The 20,296-nt window shown below is 41.4% G+C and overlaps 1 protein-coding gene across 2 annotated transcripts in view; it reads left to right on the top strand.

Moving 5' to 3' along the window:
* Positions 1-20,296, top strand: part of SDK1 (sidekick cell adhesion molecule 1) — a 301,817-nt gene that overhangs the window by 165,112 nt on the left and 116,409 nt on the right. For both annotated transcript variants that reach the window (XM_039360268.1, XM_039360267.1), the window contains exons 6-13: positions 2,089-2,200; positions 3,953-4,140; positions 11,031-11,114; positions 13,843-14,037; positions 15,282-15,398; positions 15,531-15,698; positions 16,670-16,772; positions 18,501-18,677. In XM_039360268.1, the coding sequence (XP_039216202.1) occupies positions 2,089-2,200; positions 3,953-4,140; positions 11,031-11,114; positions 13,843-14,037; positions 15,282-15,398; positions 15,531-15,698; positions 16,670-16,772; positions 18,501-18,677 (1,144 nt within the window). The remainder of the gene's footprint in view (positions 1-2,088; positions 2,201-3,952; positions 4,141-11,030; positions 11,115-13,842; positions 14,038-15,281; positions 15,399-15,530; positions 15,699-16,669; positions 16,773-18,500; positions 18,678-20,296) is intronic.

The following is a 20,296-nucleotide window of genomic DNA, read 5'->3' as shown; positions in this document are numbered from 1 at the left end:
TCTTTCCAATCCTCAAAGCCCTTCTCTAGCACTGATGATGTTACCTAGTTTGGGTCACAAAACATCGGCAAGAAAACAAGCAAGCTCAGAGACCACCAAGGACCCCTAATCCTTCTTTTTTTTGTGGACCTTCACATAACAGGCATGGCTACCTTAGGTCAACAGTCTGAAGCCAATCAAACTGGCCACAGGGTCATGCTAGCTAAGTCACGGTTCCAGTTCCGTGGTATTTGCAGCGATGTTTTTTGGGAAATCCCCCCCTCCCCCTGTGTGTATCCCAAATTACAATATCATTCCACTCAAGATACAAAGGAATCAAATTTACCATAAAGATTTTTTTTTCGTCCTCTGCTTTGTTATAATAGATGTTTGCGCTGGTGATGGAAGGATTTGAAATATTTCAGCTGCTACTTCTAAATTGCATTAACTTATAATTTGGGGTTTTATAATGCTAAGCTGCCTTAATGTATAGTGTTTGATGAGTCGGTTTGGATTTGCATTGGTTTAGACATGGTTTAATTTTCCTTCCCTTTGCAACTCTTTTATTGCTGTTTTTATTTTTAGCAATCTGTTATTATTCTCTTGTTCATGTAGGGAAATAATACTGTGTTTTCCCCAAATGAATAGCTCGAAGCAAAGCAATAGCATATTGGTATTTTAATTTACTTATTAAATACACGCACTGAAATTTTTGAAAAGAGAAACGGCGAAGTTGGCAGGATTTCCCCCCCCCCTTCTGCCATCTTTTTTTCTGAAGTGTCTGAGGATTGCATAAGCTAAATTATTTACAGTTTGTCGATTCACAAAAGAGAAGCCGATTTGGGTTATTTACTTTTCCGATAAGGAAAGAGGATTGAAATTGTTGTGATCTGCTGCTTTGTTAATTTCATTCTTGTTCACCAGTGTATGTAAAAAATAGGTTTTATTTCTTTAAAAAAAAAGAACTCACTTGAAAGCCTCTATTAAGATCGCACAGAACTTATAAGATTAAACAGAACATGAAAAGATCCTAAAAATATAAATCAGCAAGTGGTTGATAAAAATAGAAGTGCTTGGTAGCGGGGAGGGAAAAAAAAAAGAATTTGCTTTGTTTCCAGTGACAGGAAACTTCAAGTACAATATACATTATGGGTATCTACAATGGAATGGCCTGGAGCCCTGCCAGTCCTAATTGGGAGCAGAGAACAGTGGAGATGGATCCCACCACCCATCAACCTCTTACGTTCAATACAAATGATGGTCTGAATATTTAACTCCTGACTTGCTCTTGGTGCTCTCTGGGCTTGGTTGCTTGCTTGCAGACATTTCATGACCCGACTAGGTAACATCCTCAGTGCTACTGGTAGAAGGGAGTGGGGTTTATGGAGTGGAGGAGGAAGAGAAAGAGGAGGAAGACTATGAGGTCCTTGGTGCCCTCTTAGCTTGGTGGTTTTCTTGCAAATGTTTCATGACCCGACTAGGTAACATCATCAGTGCTAGAAGGGAGTGGGTATTTGCAGAGGGGAGGAGGAGGAGGAGGAGGACTGTGTGGTCCTTGAGACTCTCTGAGCTTGGTTTTTTTCTTGCAGATGTTTCATAACCTGACTAGATAACTTCATCAGTGCTAGAAGAGACTGGGGTTTGTGGAGTGGAGAAGGGGGAGGACAATAACCATGGGATCCTTGATGGTCTCTGAGCTTGGTTGTTTTCTTGCAGACATTTCATTACCCAGCTAGGTAACATCATCAGTGCAAGTGAGTGTGGGGCTTGTTCACTGTTTATATATAGTTCCCTGCCCTGACAGTGTTGGTAGCATTGAACTTAGGCTGTTGTTTACAGCTGGATGGATGGACGGACGGATGGACAGACAGACAGACAGACAGACAGACACATGTGGGGTCCTTGGTACTCTCTGAGCTTGGTTGTTTTCTTGCAGACATTTCATTACCCAACTAGATAACATCATCCGTGCTGTTGTTACCTAGTCTGGGTAATGAAATGTCTGCAAGAAAACAAGCTCAGAGGGCATCAAGGACCCCTCATTTCAACCCTGAGCTTCTCCTTGATTGGCATTTAACCCCTTGCCGGTCTTCCACCTCCTCTTTACAGGTGCTGATGCCTCAACCAACACCATGACCCCCACGATCGTGATCCCTCCACATAACTCAAGTGCAACCCCTGGGAGCAATGGAGCCATCCTGGAGTGTCTGGCCAATGGCAGGTAAGGTACACCCAGCCCCCGACGAGAGACCCAATTTGTTGGGGTGGTTAATGCAACAAGCTAGAAACTGGGAGACGGCAAGTTGGAGTCCTGCCTTGGGCATGAAGCCAGCTAGGTGACCTTCAGCCAGCCTCTCTCACTCAATTCTAAGACAAACCATTTAGAAGATCTGTATTTATTGCTCCGTACAACTTTCTTTAGTCAGTTTTGCAGCCAACTTTATTTTTTCTAACCTCACCAAAATATGTGTTCTTTTGGCGCAGATTTAAAAAATGCATATATATGTTTTCTGAGGTTTTAGCGGGTGTTTGTATGTAGGTCTTTGGTTGTTTGGGTTTTCTCCCGCGTAAAATTGGAAGTGTCTTGGCGACGTTTCGACAAAGTCCCATTCGTCATCTTCAGGCTGGTGTTTTCAGCTTCGTGCTTTGAGGAATATATATGTATGTATGTATGTATATATGTATGTATGTATGTGTGTGTATGTATATATGTATATATATGTATACATACACAAATTATTTGTATGGAACTACTGTAAAACACCAGAGATTTACCTCATCTGGGCCACCGCTTGTGACAATTGTCCAGAGTGCTAACAATTTTTAAAATCGATAATGACTTCTCATTTTGTTCCACATTTTGGGCAAAAAAGAAATGTTTGGAAAAGAGGAAATCAAAGTATTGACTGCTGGGCAACTCTTCTACCCAAAATAGCGCTTACTGAAAATTGGGAACTTGCCCGCTTTCCTTCTGGGCAACGTGAATATCTGGCCTGGATGAAAAGAGGGAAAAGATGCATCCTGGAAGAGAACCTGGAATGCTTCAAGGGCCAGCCGGTTCCTTTTTCCTATGAAAGCAGAGATTTCAATTATTTCAATTATTTATAATTGAATTATAATGGATGTATTTCTCAGTACGGATGTACCCCCTGAGTTGCATTTATTTTTACCATCCTTCCCTTAGGCAAAACAAACCATTAGCATGAAGAAGTAAAATTACCATTACAATTAAATATGGTCGCTGGACAGCAGATGTTCAGAGACTTCAGCGAACGTTTGAACTTTCTCTGTATTTGTTTACTGAGATGCTCAATCAGGGGTGTCCAGCCTTGGCAACGTGAAGACCTTACAGATTTAAAACTCCCAGAATTCCAAAGCCAGCACAGCTGGGGAATTCTGGGAGCTGAAGTCCGCAGGCCTTAAAGTTGCTAAGGTTGGAGACCCCTGCACTATATCATTCTTCTCTCTTGGGGGAGAGAGGAGATACAACTTGTTCTGCATGTCCTAATCTAGCCTTCTCCCCTTACTACTGGGATGATCCCCCTTCTATTGCCAGTATTAGAGCAATATTCAACTGTCCAGTTATCTTCTGTACCTGGAAGAGAAATAGATCAAGGAGCAAAGGTCTTGGACTCTGGCTCTGTTGCTATCTCCCTCGTTCTGATATCCTTTAGAATACCTTGGATATCAGCTGTCATGATTCTCAAGTAGCCTGGTTCCATCAGGCTGGGGGTTATGAGTTTTGTAAGACCAATAGCTCTGGAGGACATCTTCTTATGAAAGGCTATTCCCCTCCCTCCCCACCTTTTCTTTTTTTCTGGATATTTTGGCAGAAGATCTGGGAGTTGCTTCTGAGCTTCTTTCTAAACAACTCATTCTCTGCTCACCTGTGGTTCTTTCCTAGTGGAATGATGCTAACGTCATAACTTACGTCAGAGCAATAACAGACACATGTTTTTTTTTCCCCTCCTAGCCCCATTGAGAAATTAAGTATCACCTGGAAGAGGAATGGGAAAATCCTCAATGGGATCGGCAGCCTGGGCAGACGTCTAGCTATCACAAACCCAACTTCAGCCGACATGGGAATGTATGTCTGCGAGGCACAACTGAATGACAGCCCCATCCAGCCTGAAAGAGCTAACACCTTCCTATATATCCTGGGTAATGCTGCTTTCTTTCCTTTTTCTTTCTTTTTTTTTTCATATTAAGCATCTTAAATCAAAGGATAATAGCCAGTTGAAATAGTTATTGTAATATGCCATTGACTTGCCCATCAAACTTCTCCACAGATAATAAAAAAAAGGAGGGCGTGTAAGGCAGTCTTCAAAATTAATTCATCCCTTCTTTGTGGGTGCTAATATTAAGGATATTAATATGATATGTTCTTTTTTGTAGAAATTGTTCGTTTGCTTATTGGATTTCAAGGCCACCTGACTCCAAAATGGCTTACATTATTTACACGAATACCTAATTTAAAAGTGAACATATCCTCCCAGACAAAACCACATAAGTAACATTAAAATGAAAAATGAAAATTGTTCCACAGACACCCTAATCCAAGACCTGGGAACTTGAGAGTTCTGGCACATTTGAAGACAGAGAGACATACATATCTTGGAAGAAACGCTGTTCCTCATGAACAGAAGCCATTCAAAATCTTCAGTTGTGATTGTCAAATTAGAACGAGTCTAAGTGCTAAGACACTTATGAAGCTTCTCTTTCCTGGGAGACGTTCAGGGACCTTCTCCTTGTGCCCTAAGACCACCCACCTTCGTCTGTTGCGATAGAGTCACAAGAAACCTGTGAAGGTTGCCATGAATATCAGCCCTTTGTGTATTCAGGTGTGTTGAAAGATTTAGAATCTGACTCAAAATAGAGCTGGAAGGGACCTTGAGGGTCTTCTAGTCCAGCCCCCTGCTCAAGCAGGAGTCCCCATATCATTTCAGACAGTCCCTATTTCATTTAAGTCAAGCAGAAGTTCTTCCCTCTGTACTAGAGGCTCTTCCAGCCCCATCTTCTATTTCCTGCTTTATAATAAATTACATCAAGGTTGGTTTTAAGTTCCATCCTTGTCCTTCCATTTCTCCCTTTCTTTCACTTTTTCAAATTATTGCCTCTCCTTTCTTTCGAACCCATTTCCGTTATTTATGATTTGGATTAAAATCAGTTCATGCCACCCCGCCACTCTGCAATTTTATAGTAACTCATTTAATTTTTTTTATTATTTTTATTTATTTTTTTTGCTGTACTGTCAGATCCTGCCTCTTGCAATGTTGCAAGCAATGATTCTTCTGTTGCGGTTGGCACTTAGGTGGTGTTCAGATAATATTAAAAAAACAAACAAGCAGAGATAAAAGATCTGAAAAGTCGCAACAGCTTTGATTAGTAGCTTCTGTTTCTTTGTATGCCATGTTTTATTCCTAGTCTCAGTTTTTAGAGCGCTGCTTGATGAACAAAATTATGAACAGAGGCCACAATGTAAAAAGTTTGAAGACAAGTCAGGAACAACACTAGTGATCAATTCTCTTTCTTGCACCTTGGACACCCGAAGTCCTTCTCATTTTAGTCTTTATCCAGCTTGGTCTGTTACGTTTACATATATATGCATTTGTGCCACAGCAGACTGTGGAATAATTCATGAAAAATTTAAAACAGAAACCCTGCAAGGTTTTAATTGGCAAGGGAACAGAATCTGGAGGAAAATAGACCCAAATTTAAAAATGAGAGCGCTCATATAAAAGGGATAATTCTTTCTAAGCTATCCTGAAGGTGTTTCTTGTACAAGGCTGCATTATTAAGCCCTGTTTTAGTAGCACATAAAAACCTAATTATACTTGTCCATTTGTGCACGTAAAACATATGCTGGGGACACAAGTAAGGAACACCACAGTGCAAGTTTTGGCTTCAGCAACAAAACATTTCTTGAACTAGTTTACAATAAAATCTATGGCTAAAGTGGCTAAACGTTATTTGCACTGGGAATGTTGTCCACTGTATATTTCATCACAAGTCTGAAAACACTAGAAAGACTACATATGTAGACTTTCTTTCGTTGGGATAAAATCTTAAGTACGCCCAAAAAATAAAATAAAATAGAAACACTATGATTTTCAGAAAGGTCTTTAATGGGTCATGTTTATAATCGAGATAGGATACTTGAAATAGTTCAGCCTGGAATCTGAAGGAATTGTTCCAGAAATCAATAGACAGTGATAATTATATGTCTCTACAAGGCAGATACAATTTATAATTTGTAACCAGGACTAATAAGAAAGATCAGCATGATGTTGATGGGCAAAAGGCCACGTGGATGATGTAAAATGAAGGTTCACATCTGGGTAGGTAGAAAAGCTGAGGGTGCCAGTCTGAAAGATACAACAGGTTAAATGTCATTCAATTTATTGACTTAAAAGTCAAGCCAGTGCAAATTTCTCATTGCTATGAAGGAGGAGAGGAGAAAACAGCAAAGAGGACAAGTTAACTATGATTCTGCTTTTCTCTAGTGGAAGAAAGGGCAGGCTAGCCTGCTTTGGGACAATACGGTGCTCAGTTACGACAAGCGGATCTGTGGTTAACCCAAAAGGACAAGGGAGAAAGTGAAAGTTAATGCTGTGAAATCCATTGTGGGTTAAAAAGATCTTTGAGTTATCAGTCATTGAGTGCAATCTCATACGTCAAAGTGTCTCAGTTGTGAGTTGGGACCCCTCAGAGATTATAATTTGGTGTACGGGGGACAGGATTATGAACAGCCAAATGGAAGGGTATGGCCTTGGTGCACTTTGAGCCTGGGGTTGGGTTTTGTTTTTTTGTTTTTTGTTTCATAATCCAACTGGGTAACACCATCAGTGACAGAAGGAAATGGGATTTGCTCTCTGAGCAAACTTCTAGCACTGAGGATGTTCCTTAGTTGGGTCATGAAATGTCTGGAAGAAAACCACTAAGCTCAGAGAGCACAAAGGACCCCACAATTCAACCCTGAGCTGCAAATATTCTCTTCTGCATTTCCAACTATATTTTCTATATCTTTCAGCTAAATATTGTGCCACAAAGTTTAGAGCATGCAGAATCAGGCCTTCCAATCTGCCCCTAACTCTCGAAAGCGTGCATCTAGGCCAGTTCCTATCAGAATCTATAAAACTCAAATTATTTTAGAGCTTTAGAATTATTTGAGAGTATCTTTACAACTACCTAAGGGAGTTACGAGGTTTTCTTCTTCCTGGAGATGTTCAGTTGGGGAGATGACAAAACGGACAGAGGATTCTTTCACCAAGCAAGGTTTTCTCTTTCAACTCACCCATTCCATGATTTTATGCATTTTTTTTTATATTTCTGAACTCTAGTCAGACATTTTAAAGATGGCTTGATTTTGCAAAGCATTGCTCTCATACTGATTGTCCCTGGACTATTATCTCTATCAACACGTACCATTTTACAAGGCTCCTATATGAGGATCACACGTTTTTCTGCTGAGGCAAATGCACCAATTTGCGTTAAGCATGAACTCGGCCAAATAACCTAGGATCAATGAGAAAAATCAGGGTCAGGGAAAATCAAGCCATCCACTTTGACTTTCCAATAATGTCTAGGGGTGTTGAGTTTTTTGTTTTTTTTTGCCTCCTGTCCACAGTAAATGTATCTCTATATATTAGTGTCTACTTGGGCATAGAAAATCTATTATAGTTGAAAATTTATACTATTAAAAAGCTATAAATTGTACAAACAGCTAAGCACATTGGTTTCACTCTACAGGTTTAATTTTCTCAGAGACGCAATTTCTTGACGCCTCTGTTGCAAAGAAGCAGTGAGAGCAGACACCGAGGGTTTTTTAAATAATTAATACGAGGACATTACATATAAAATGAATGGGAAGAAAGATTGTCAGATCGTTCCGAGTTTTCCCCTCAAGATTGCATGTGGATGTGATTTGGGTTTATTAAGCTAGTGAATGAGATGTGTGTGCGCGTGTCTCTTTCTGCCAGAAGCAAGACAGCCGCTCTGAAATGTAGGAACAAAAAATAAAATAAAATAAAATCCGTTGAATTGATAACTATGAATTAAAATTAATTGCCTGTAAAATTAGGTATCCATTCATAAAATTAAATGAACCCCCATTTACATCTATCAACTATATTCAGACTTCGGAGAAACCACCGTTCTCAAATTTGGCAACACGCAAACCCAGGCAACAATCCCACCCACACCCATTTTTCTCCCCTCCCCCCTTTTAGTAGAAGCTGTCCCAAAAAACAAACAAACCCCAGGATGACAGGAGAGTTGTGTAGGGAAGGAATACCAAGGGGGGAGGAATAAAACTGGATAGAGAGGAGAGGAAAAGATATTTAGACCAGGAAGAGAAATATAACCATTCAAAAGGATTGAAATTAAGGGTGGAGGTTCGTTCCCTGAGCTTGTGGGTGGCTTTCCACACATTTCGTTACCAGGCTAGGTAACATCTTCAGTGGAGTTTAGGCATGTCCGTGTCAGTCTTCTTCTGCTGTGTGTGGTCAGTAAGTCTTGTGATGGGGAGGTCACATCAGGTGAGGATCTTGTGATGGGTCAGGTGGGACCCATCACACCTGACCCATCACAAGACCCTCACTTGATGCAACCCACACTTGACCCATCACAAGACCCTCATCTGATGTGACTCTCACCTGACATGATCCTCACCTGACGTGACCTTCACATCACAAGACTTACTGACTTGTGATGTGGAGACTTACACAAAGCCCTTATAAGCAGAAAACCACCGACATTATTGACATCCCTTAAACTCCGCTGAAGATGTTACCTAGCCTGGTAACGAAATGTTTGGAAATCAATCCACCAACTCAGAGAACGAATCTCCACCCTCATCCTGCACCCGATCTACAGAAATTTGCCACTAGATGAGCAACAGTGAGGCATCCTGCACTTTCCCAGCCACTTTTCACTTGCAATCTTCAAAGGGTGTCCCTGCTTTTAACAGAAATGCATTGCCACCATTTGCACCTCTTCTCCATCTTCTGTCTTTCAACAGAGTCTTTTCTTTGAATGGAAGATGGTCTGCACCACAGAGATTTTTTTTTTTAAAAAAAAAACACCTTTGTTTTCCTAACAGCCAGTACGGTAATGGCTGAAGCCATCCATTCTTTTCTTCCAGTTCTTTTATGATTATTTTTTTCCCATCAATGTCATAGCTGTGGCTGGAATAGATTTTGGCAGATGTCCACTGCCTGAAGAAAGGTGAAGAACAAATGCTGGATCTCACTTGATTTGAGCTGTCAATGGAACAACTCAGCTGGCTCTGCTAATGAACCTACCAAGCAGTAGCCATAGCAATTTGTGTTGGCCTTTGCGGCTCTTGACAACACCAGAAGTTGAGAAAGAGAAGGGCCCAAAATATTAATTTTTGCAGGCTAAACCTCAAGATGGGACACATAGAAGACACCTTGTAAGGTTGCAAAAAAAGGAAATAGTGAAGAAGAAGGACGGGCAGAGCCCGAGGGTGGAATCAAGTGAGGAATCATCTAAGTTCAATCTTTCTTGAATTCCATTGATCTGGCACCAATTTAGTGCTGACCATTAGTTGACTAGATTGTTGTGTATAGGCATGAGAAATAAACCAGCTTAACTGTAGGTTAACAGGTGGTCCTGATTCTTCCTGACTTGTAGCCTCTTGTGTGGTGGCTCCTTTGTGGTTTGAGATTTTCTAGAAAGATGAAATAAATGGTTACCCTGAGCCACGATAAAATGGATTAAAGAAGATTTGAGTCTCAATAGGGCCTACAGTTGAAACTCAAATACTTTGGCCACCTAATGAAAAGGAAGGACTCACTGGAGAAGGGCCTAATGCTGGGAAAGATTAAGGGCAATAGAAGAAGGGGACGACAGAGAATGAGATGGCTGGATGGAGTCACTGAAGCAGTAGGTGTGAACTTAAATGGACTTCAGAAGATGGTAGAGGACAGGAAGACCTGGAGGAACATTGTCCATGGGATCACGATGGGTCGGACACGACTTCGCAATTAACAACAACAACAAGGGTCTACAGGGAAGGAATATACAGTAGTTACTCCATTCTTATTAGTTCTAATGAAACATGTATGAACACAGACAAATTAATTCAAACTTAGGAGCCCATCTACCAGGAGAAAGGTTGCAATTATAGTCCAAATAGCAGGAAGTAAACTTTACCCTCACTGATATCCCCAAATTGTTTGCTTTGTTTCCTTGATTTTGCTTGACGCTTACTTCAGATCCCTTTCTTTAATTCGATGTGACAGTGTTCAGTGTTATCAATTTAGGACGCTGCCATTCCTACCAGGCTTGCTTTTAAAGATAAAAATTATCTCTTATTAGACAAGCCAAACTTGCAAGGAGTGGGCATTCTTGCTCACATGTGACAGAACCAATTCTGGAGGGTTGTAGGAATGCTGAATGCCGCACCAGTCTTGGTTAGTCCAAAGCTGTTGTGATGTAGCTTAATTTAAATTTCCCACCTTCATCGCACACCGTGAGGAAAACTTGATGGGATCCTTATGCACCACGCCGTGCTACATTTCTGCTCTCGTGTTTTATGTCTGAAGCTGCATGGGTTATTGAGCAGAAACTGAGGCCGACCCTTTCATCTAATCTATTGCTGTAAATAAAACCTTTATGGAAGAACCTTCTCAGCAGAGAATTGAAAAATTCACTGATTCGTGCTTGTAAAATGAGAAGGCCCTCGGCTCGGATGTTAATCTGCCACGTGGCACTCTAAATATGAATTGGCAGTGATTCCATATGCTCTGAAATGCGGGTTCCTCATCGCCGATAATTGTTGAGGTGGTTTTTACGAGCCTGTCACTGAAAAGAATCTGTGAACTCAACACTAGAAGTCAGACTTACTCCATTTGTAACACTATATTAAACCCATCGGGGTGACAGGGCTGGGTGAAGACTTTGCATCTCTCTTGGAAGAGAGTGGGTCTTCTCTATGCTTCTACCTGGGTGTGATCTTCTGCAACCGAGGAGAGTAGCTCTACCATTGGAGAAGAACTAATGTGGTCTTCTGGTTTGTCTTCCATAAGAGCCACCGTATTTTACCGCTGAACCGGAAGACCGGATTTTGCTAGAAGTACAGAAGACCGTGAGCATCCCATGCCAAGCAACAGGTAAGTAGGGTAATGAACAAAGAATTTCATTTAAAGAGGTACAGGTAGTTCTTGACTCAAAAGCACAATTTGGACCAGAGTTAAGTGCCCAATTTGGTGACTTTTTTTTTGCCATGGCGGTTAAAGAAATAAAGGCAGTTGTTAAATGATTCATCCAGTCACTAAGCTGACTTTGCTTATCTGTTGGGAAGGTTGCAAATGGTGACCACCTGACCCCAGGATGTGGCAACTGTCATAAATACAGTCCAGTTGCCAACTGCCTGAATTTTAATCCCATCACAACAGGAATGCTACAACAGTCTTAAATGCGAGGACTGGTCGTAAGTCACTTTCCATTGCAGTCATAACTTTGTCACTAAAGTGATTATAAGAAGAGGACTTCCTGTATTTATCCTTTATGCTTTTTTTTTTTTAAAAAAAAATCTGTTCCTGGCTATGATAAGATGGAGCTGTCCAGCTGGCTGCAATTTATTTATGTTTGGGTTAATCATTTGAGAAAAAAAATCACTACCTTTTTTTTCTTAAACAACCCAATGTAAATAGCAAAGAGGCTGGAAAGGTGCAGTATTCTGAAGATGCCCCTCAGTCTTTGAGTGCTCCATAAAGAAAGGGCTGAACATCTTGAGCCGGATGGATTAATGGAAGGGAAACAGTTGCTGTGGGACCCATAACTTAGGTTGCGGGGAAGCAGTCAATAACCACAACAGCGAAAGCTCCTTAAAATTATGGAGCTTCTTCAAGAGGAGGAAAAGCTGCAGTTACACGTCTGCGATAGCCTTCATTCATCCCCGTTTTAACGGGAAGATGTTCGAACAGACCAGAACTTGCAAAACATTTATAATCCCACTTAAATCCAAATGCCTTTCTCAGAAGGATCCTCTTCAGCAAGAGGTTCCCGCGCCTCTTTTAGCATGCTAATGCAAAACAGCCGAAAGGAAGCATAGATCTCTTGAGAAGGACTGATGGCGAGGCACTTTGCATTTCATGGCATGGCTGAGTCATTTTTGAGACTGGATCTCATGAACATAAGCCCTCAACCATCTTCCTCCTCCTCCACTCTGTAAACCTCACTGATTTCTAGCAGTGATGATGTTACCCAGTTGGGTCATGAAACATCTGCAAGAAAACAACTAAGCTCAGAGAGCCCCAAGGATCCCATAGTCCTTGTCCTCCTCCTTCTCCCCACCACCCCATTCCCTTCTAGCACTGATGATGTTACCTAGTTGAGTCATGAAATGTCTGTAAGAAAACAACCAAGCTCAAAGAGCTCCAATGACACCACAGTCCTCCTCCTCCTCCTCCTCCCCCTGTCCACAACCCCACTCCCTTCTAGCATTGATGTGATGATGTTACCTAGTTGGATCGTGAAACATCTACAAGAAAACAACCAAGTTGGACCCCACAGGTCACCCCCTGAGCTACAAATATTCTCTTCTATCAGAATGAACCATTCTTTTGTGGTCTGGACAACTTCTCTCAACTGATCCCATCTGGGAATCCCTGCAGCTGCTTCCAGCACCCCTCCCTTCTAACATCTCAGATGGTTCTCTACTTCATCTAGCAGACTCCTTGTCCCTAGAACCTCCCCATGAACCCAGAAACACTCTTAAAAAACACTTTCTATCACCTCCTGAAGGATGCCATTTACCTGGTTACATTTACCCAGATGGGACTTTTTTCAGGTATCTTAAATCTTTGAGGAACACCGGTGCTTAATGGGTTTCCAATGACTGTGAAGCACCCCTACCTACAATTCAGTAACATCTGATTGAGAACACGTCCAGGCTTTATTTGTAAAGACAAAGCATCAGTGGGCATTTTGTCCTTCCTTTCAGAGGATAATTTCAGCAGTTGTGGTTACAGTTGAAAAATTAGTTTCCCTGCTGATTTTTTTGAATTAATATTATTAATAAGTCAGAGGGGATTTAAGGAATAAGCCAAATGCTAGACTTAATTCTATTATGTTCCTTTTAAAATATAAAGAATTATTATTATTCAAGCTTCAAGCTATTTCCATCCTTATTTCTGTCCTGGGTGACTATTTCATTTTCGCATTATCTGCTTCCTCATGACTCCAGTCTGTAGTAATTGCAGTTTGCAGCAGCTTCATGAAGTAAATTGTGCTTCTGCTAAGGATTCTGACAATCAGAATTTCTGTGGATAAGCCTTTGGTATGAACTTTAAATCACGTTTTGTTTCCCAGTGCAATATTGCGTCTACTTTGTCACAAATAAATACCCAGCACACAGAAGGTGGTTTTTTAAGACAATAAATGGCTTTATTATTCTAACAAAATGGAAGCTTCAAGTGCGATTTCAGGAACTGATTACATCTTGGTACAGAAATAGTTTTATCGCCACTATATTTCCTTCTTCGTTTTCAGAACCCTTCTTTTCTCATTTGTCTTTGTATTATTTGGGAAAATCATACAACTTTCCGTCTAAATAGAAAGACGAGTAAACCGAGGACAGAATTTTTACATACAATTACATTGACTGTATTGACTTCTGAGTTCATAAAGCATTGATTTCTTCTTAATTTGATGCAACTTGATAAATTATATGTACTGCACTTTCTTAAGCATCCATATTTGGGGGAGAGAAACGAAGATGGTTGTTCTAGATGTCACAAAGGGGAGGAGGACCAAACAAAAATGTTCATGATAAAAAAAGCTGAGCTGGTGAGAGTGCAAATCTGAACAAGTTTTCTCTCTGTTGGTCTCACGCAGGCATTCCACAGCCTCTTCTAGCTTGGTATAAGGACGCTGTCCTCATCAGCCAACGAGTTCATCCTCGTTACACGGTGCTACTCAACGGGACTCTTCAGATTCGGAGAGGACAGCCGGAAGATTCTGGAATCTTTCAATGTTTTGCAAGGAATGAGGTTGGCGAGATAGAGAGCCATACCTACCTTGAGGTCACCAGTAAGTTTGGATCTTCACACAGCCTGTAAGGGAGTGGGGAAATTAAGGAAAGGTTTTGGAGCACCTGCTACAGTACTTAGTGAGACCCTTTCAGGCATAAGTAACCAGAGCCACTTGTGGCTAGCCTATGTCAATAGCTTTATTGCTTATTACCTGTGTTACAAGAATCTCCCCAGACTGCTTGCCTTCCTCTGGGAATAACCAGATTAAGCTTCATGGATCTTGGGGCAGATCAAACCTATGCCATTTGTGGCTGCACAATGACTCCAAGCTAGGTCCTCTCTTGACCCCTCCTTCCAGCCTTTCCTCAATAATCCACCCTTTACTTACAATCGCATTTTCTCATCTCAAGCATACAGCCGGTGGTGGCTAGATAAGGTGTTGCTATCGCCCACACTGTTGAACGCTTCTGTCCTCCACAGAATGGTGGAGAGATATCCCCGATCACCATATTCTCCAGCAGTAGTGTCACACTCCTGACAGCTTAGGAAGCAGCATTTGACAGGTTGTCGGGAAAGTGAATGAAGGGAGTAAAATGGCAAAAGGGGAGGGTCATTCCATCTCAAGAGTTCCTCATTTAAATTCCACATAGATTTTGTGGTGGCCATATTTTACTCCTTCCTGACTCATTTGTCTTCCCAAGGTGGGCCGCTTCTCTTCCCTATCCATTGCATCCACTGTCAGTTTTTCCAAAGAAAAATACATTCTGGATGGATGGACACCTGCTTTTCAACTTTCCCAGTGTATAGGCTGTTAGCTATCTATTAGGCCTTCCATCAAATTCACACGTCTAAAATCTTTTCTGAGCTGAAGATAATAAGGCCCTCCCCCTGAACGTCTGCATCAGAGGCTGAAAGAAAGCCAAAGAGATATTACGAAAGGAAGCACATGGCAATATTTTGAATCAAATGGAAACTTCTTTTGGCTGACATTTAATTCCTGCAAATTGGTGTCAGACTGAAATTGCTTTTCATCCTGCAGAAGACTCAACAGTCCTGGCTTAATTTGATCCATCCATCCATTCTTCTCAAAAGCCCACTGTTTGGCTTGATCTCAAAATGGCTGATGCTCAAGTGGCAGCGTTCTTCTGAGAGGGACAGTGAGCGTTTGGTGTCTACCCTGCGAGGGGAGCTTGGGGTTATCATGATTGTTCTGGTAGAGTGGGAAAACCCCACAAATGTTCTGAACTTTCAAAATGCTCTCTTTCGACCACTTTTTAACAAAACCCCTGGTTTTGATTCCAGATGTGGCACCCACGTTCTCCTGGCCCCCGGCAGATGCCACCATCACCGAAGGGATGAGTGCCATGTTAAGATGTGAAGTTTCTGGAGCCCCAAAGCCCGCCATTGCATGGAAAAGGGGTACACGCTTACTATTCTGCTAGGAATCCACTCAAATTGTGGTCGCTCACCAGGACAAATGAGCATAGCATTAACATCTTCATGCGCTGCAAGTCAAGAGGACTGAGGCTGTTTCCACTTGCTGTGTTCCAGGGAATCAGATTTTGGCCAGTGGCTCCATTCAGCTCCCCAGGTTCCGTCTCCTTGGGTCTGGTGGTCTTCAGATCAACCCTGTCTTCCTCGAAGATGCTGGGGTGTACACCTGCTGCGCGGTCAACTCCGAAGGTGCCCTGAACGCCTCTGCTTCTCTCACCGTGTGGAGTAAGACCCTGCTCTTTTTCAGCATTCCTGTTCATCTTGACTTAATCGGCTCTCCTTGTAGCTGATTAATTAGGAATCTAATGACAAAGCATTGGTGTCATGAGGCTAGGGCGGCTCTGGGTAATAAGATCATGATTTTTAGAAGCAATGTTGAGAACCACCTTAACAATCTCTCCTGAAAGAAGCAGCCAGCATATTTTTGGCAGCCTCTTAAGGTGGCCTCTGCATTCATAGATCTCACTGATTGCAACTGTTCATCCTTTGTTAGGAAGGCCACCAAATTAACATGGGAGAACCCAGCCATACATCGAAGGGAGACAGTAATACTGCGGCAATATCAACTTTTAATATTATTAATGTATTAAAAGTACTTGTATGCCACGTCCCACTGTAAAGATCTGGAAAAGAAATGAGGTGCATCTCAAAATCACTTAAGTTAGATGGAAGTCACCCCAAAGTGCTGTCATTGGCCAGGCCTCAGCATCTTCCTGATGGGATAGGACCATATCTAAATCCAGCATTCAGCTGCTTGTTATCCAGCATCGGATCAGTTCAGAAGGAGGCTGGGAGAGGCTAAGATCTCCAGTGGAATTTTAGCATATAATACAAACGTACAGCACCTTTTAATGTCTTGCTGTATCTTTGACTTTGAGCTTTGTGCAGTGGAGTTGCTCTTTGTACATACCCCGAAGCATCAAAAGGAAATCTTCGTCCCTTTGCAATGGTGTCTCGGGGCTAACATGTTGGTCCTACTTTTGTGTCATCCCACCCTCTTTACAATGCCCCCTGAAAGCTTAGTAATGGATGAGACCTTCACCACTCACTTCCTAAAAACCTGCAGCCAGAGGCTGTCTTCAGGAGCTGAGTGGTGGAATAACGAGTAACCAGGCTTGCAGTCTTTCCAAGGCAAAACCCCAAATCAGGATGGAAGCAGGCAATTTGACCTGAATTGTGGGTCGTCTCCTTTTCAGATCGCACTTTTATCGCCCGCCCTCCAGAGGACAGCACTGTCATTAAGGGGACAACAGCAATGCTGCAGTGTGAAGCTGCTCACGACCCAAGGATTTCAATCAGGTTTGTTGTCTGAATGGAGATTCTCGGTCCTCCAGGTGACAGTTTTCCCAAAGGTGCTTTTTCAAGAGGCAGAAATTGGGCCGATCGGGTTGATTGTGTTTGTGGTTGTTCATATCATTTATCTCAGCTTAATTGTCCCAGCCATCAGCCTTGGCTTGGGTGGGTTTCCTTCCCCTGGTTTTCTCAACCATCTCAGTTTGAGATGGTAAGGTATGCCAATAATCACATCCGGTTCTCTTTATTTATTTTTTTCTGCCACAACCATATACATTATTTATGATGAGCCACGTTTCGCTTCATGATTTCAATACAACGTCCTATGATTTACTGTCAAGGTTAACACAATATCAATAAAACCGACTTGTCACAAGCCGATCCTTAATGAGAATGAAACCCAAAGCAATTTAAGGCAATTGGTTTTGCAAATCGGTTTGGGGGAAGTCTTAGAAGTGTCACATTTACCCCCCTCCCTGAGAAAAAATGCCAAGTACCAAAGATTCACCAGATAAAGTGAATCTTTAAACTAATAAACTTTACAAACAGGGGATCAAAAGACTTCCTTCTGTGTTTCATACACAAGAATGAATATAGATATATCCAAATCTATCTAAAATGCTTCCATTCCCCTTAGAAAACATCAAACAATGCCATTTGTCAAAAGGAAAAAAGGAAGGGGGGAAAAAAACCTAGACTTGCATAAAGAAGAAACAGTATCTTAGAAGCTTTTTGTTCTCATAAACGCTGGTAGGATTTTGAGTAGACGTCCCGCTACAAATGGTTTAAAGGAGGGATTCTATTCTACAAATTGTGACATTAAATCACAGAGAAAGGATAAAGGAGGACCAGCCCCCCCCGAACCCACCTTGCAATCTTTTATCCTAATCTAATCAAATCTTTATTGCTGTGGAAGACCAGCATAAGAAGTTCACGCTAAGTATAATTAACATTTACACAGTATTTTTGGAGAGTGAAGTTTGTTCACCTGTTGCCTAAGAAACCTTTGGAGCAGCTTTGAAAGACAAGGCAGAGAATATTCTAAGTTGGGTATAATAAACATCCTTTATTCTTTAATCTCAGTTTTTGAGACGCTTGCCCTTTACAAATCACTGACCTTGAATTTTGAAATGACAGAAAGTGTCTAATCTTTTTATAGGTGCCATGAAAGACCATATCTTACTGTATTTCTGATCATTCTTAGTATATTAATTATTACATTTAATAACAGCTGGGGGGAGAGGAAACCTGTCTTGTGTACCTTTATGTATGGAAGGAGTTGTTTATCACACAGTATGATGGAACATATTTTAAAAATGAAATAAAACCTTGGGCTTCCCCTATAGATAAATGAAGAGTTTTGGCTCCCGTTAGTTTGTGGAACAAAACTCAAATTCTGGGTACTTTTAGTGAAGCCAAGAAAACACAACACAAACTTGCTATGCCCATCATAGCTTCAAATTTGTCCCCCCAACCTCAAAAAAATAAGGGAGGTATTTGTGTTTGAGGTCTATAAAGAAGGGTTGCATCCTTTATTACAGTTTTTATCAAACTTAACAAATTCAAGATGGGTGGACTTCAACGCCCAGAATTCCCTAGCCAGCCATGCATGAATGGCTGGGGAATTCAGAGTTGAAGTCCACCCATCTTAGATTATTCACCTATGGTTTTGCTGTGTAATTTCAGCACATTCATCATGTTTAACAAAATAGACTGATGTACTGTGACCATCAGGTACACTTGGAAAAAGGATGCCGTGATCATCAATCCATCCAGCAGCTCCCGAATCACTATCGAGAAAGATGGCAGTCTCATCATTGGCCAGACGTGGTCAGGGGACATTGGAGACTACACCTGCGAAGTCAGTTCCTCAGGCGGGAATGATTCACGGGTGGCCCGAATGGAAGTAATGTAAGTTCCCTCGTAGCATGTTGAGATAGCAAATGTCAGGTGTGAAAGATCAGGTCCCTTTATGAAATGAAACAGATTTATTGCTAATCATTCTTAGGCACAAGAGTCTTCTCAACTAACAGTTAATACCTGCTTGAGTTTAGATGAAGGTCAACAGAACTCAAGGAAAGTTGGACTTTGTTTGTGCCTGGGTAGGGATTCTAGGCTGATCCCTCTTTTAACTCCACCCCAGGTTCTGCCACTCCTTCTCTTTTATAAAACTTGTGAAATGACAAGCAGCTTATTCTTCTTCTTCCTTTATCTCTTTCTTAGCTTTGACTTTTGTCTTTTATTTGAGTGTATTCCTCCCGAAGGTTTTAATTTTTCTCGAGATTCATCACACAGAAAGGCTTTCAAAATCAATGAAACTAAATCTCCTGAATAGAATATTTTATGAGCTACTATAAAGTTACACCGAAAAAGCTAGTTTACATAATAATACCAATAGTTTTCTCTGTTTAACATTCATCATTCAACAAAGAGACAGGATTCCTTTTCTTCCCAGCTGGAGTCCTCATCATGACAGTTGTCTCTACTAATCAGGATTGGTCTTATTTTGTAAAAAGGTATTTCTAAGGTTAATTAGATCACTTCCCTCCAAAGCTTCTGGACATGGCCAGAGAGAATTCTTAACTCCAGCACATTCACAGCTTAATTTGTAAAGTGGGTCCTCCGTGCAGATGCCTGGATGTGATCGGGGCTCTTGCAACTTCAAATGGTTGCTAAACAGATGGTTGCAAGTCAAGGATTATCTGTAAGCTGTAATAATCATCTCCTCTTAAGGGTCCTGGGTGCTCTCTGAACTTGCTTCTTTTCTTACAGATGTTTCATTACCCAAACTAGGTAACATCATCAGTGCTGTTTGCTATCCGTTTATGTTTTGGTTAGTGTCAGTGGTGTTCTCCTTAGAGGCTCTTTGACTGGGCTGGTTACTGTTAGCTCTTTGGCAGTTTCTTGATTGAGGTACTATTGTTTACTTGACTGTTGGTCTGAAGTTGACTTTGGAGTTAATCTATGCTGATCCAGATGCTGACTGCTGGTGGAGAAGTGCTGGAGTCTTTTGTTCCCTTTTGGGCTGGTTGATTGTCTCTTTGGTTTAGTCTATAGATGTGGTTAATGTCTATGTGTCTGTTGATGGCTAATTTGTCAGAGTGTCAGGCTTCTAGAAACTTCCTGGCACTTTGGGACTTGGCTTGGACTTGGACGGTCATGTGTTCCCAATGGAAACTATGGTTAAAGTCTCCTCTTACTGGCTCATTTTGAATATTCAGTCAGCCCAATGAACACAGCAGACTTTGCATGGATGGCAGTCACAGGTCTCTGTACGTGACAACAATGTAAAAAAGCTGAATGTGTGCGTGTGTGTGTGTTTTTCCCCCCGACAAGCAAAATGTATTTGCACCTGCCTAAAGTGCTGCACTTTGTGTTAAATTGCAAGACGAAATTGCAAGATGATTGGGTCTTATTATTGCAGTTCATGAATCGATCGGAAAAAGGGCTTCTAACAAGCCCACATTTCTGTCCAGGTCCTCTGATCTTACATTCCTTCTTATGTGAGATTTTCCTCATTAAGAATTGTA

Source organism: Crotalus tigris, unplaced genomic scaffold, assembly GCF_016545835.1.
Source record: "Crotalus tigris isolate CLP2741 ecotype Arizona unplaced genomic scaffold, ASM1654583v1 scf7180000019173.45859301935:6455823, whole genome shotgun sequence".
NCBI classification, from domain to species: domain Eukaryota; kingdom Metazoa; phylum Chordata; class Lepidosauria; order Squamata; family Viperidae; genus Crotalus; species Crotalus tigris.
This window is presented reverse-complemented; position numbering and strand designations above follow the sequence as displayed.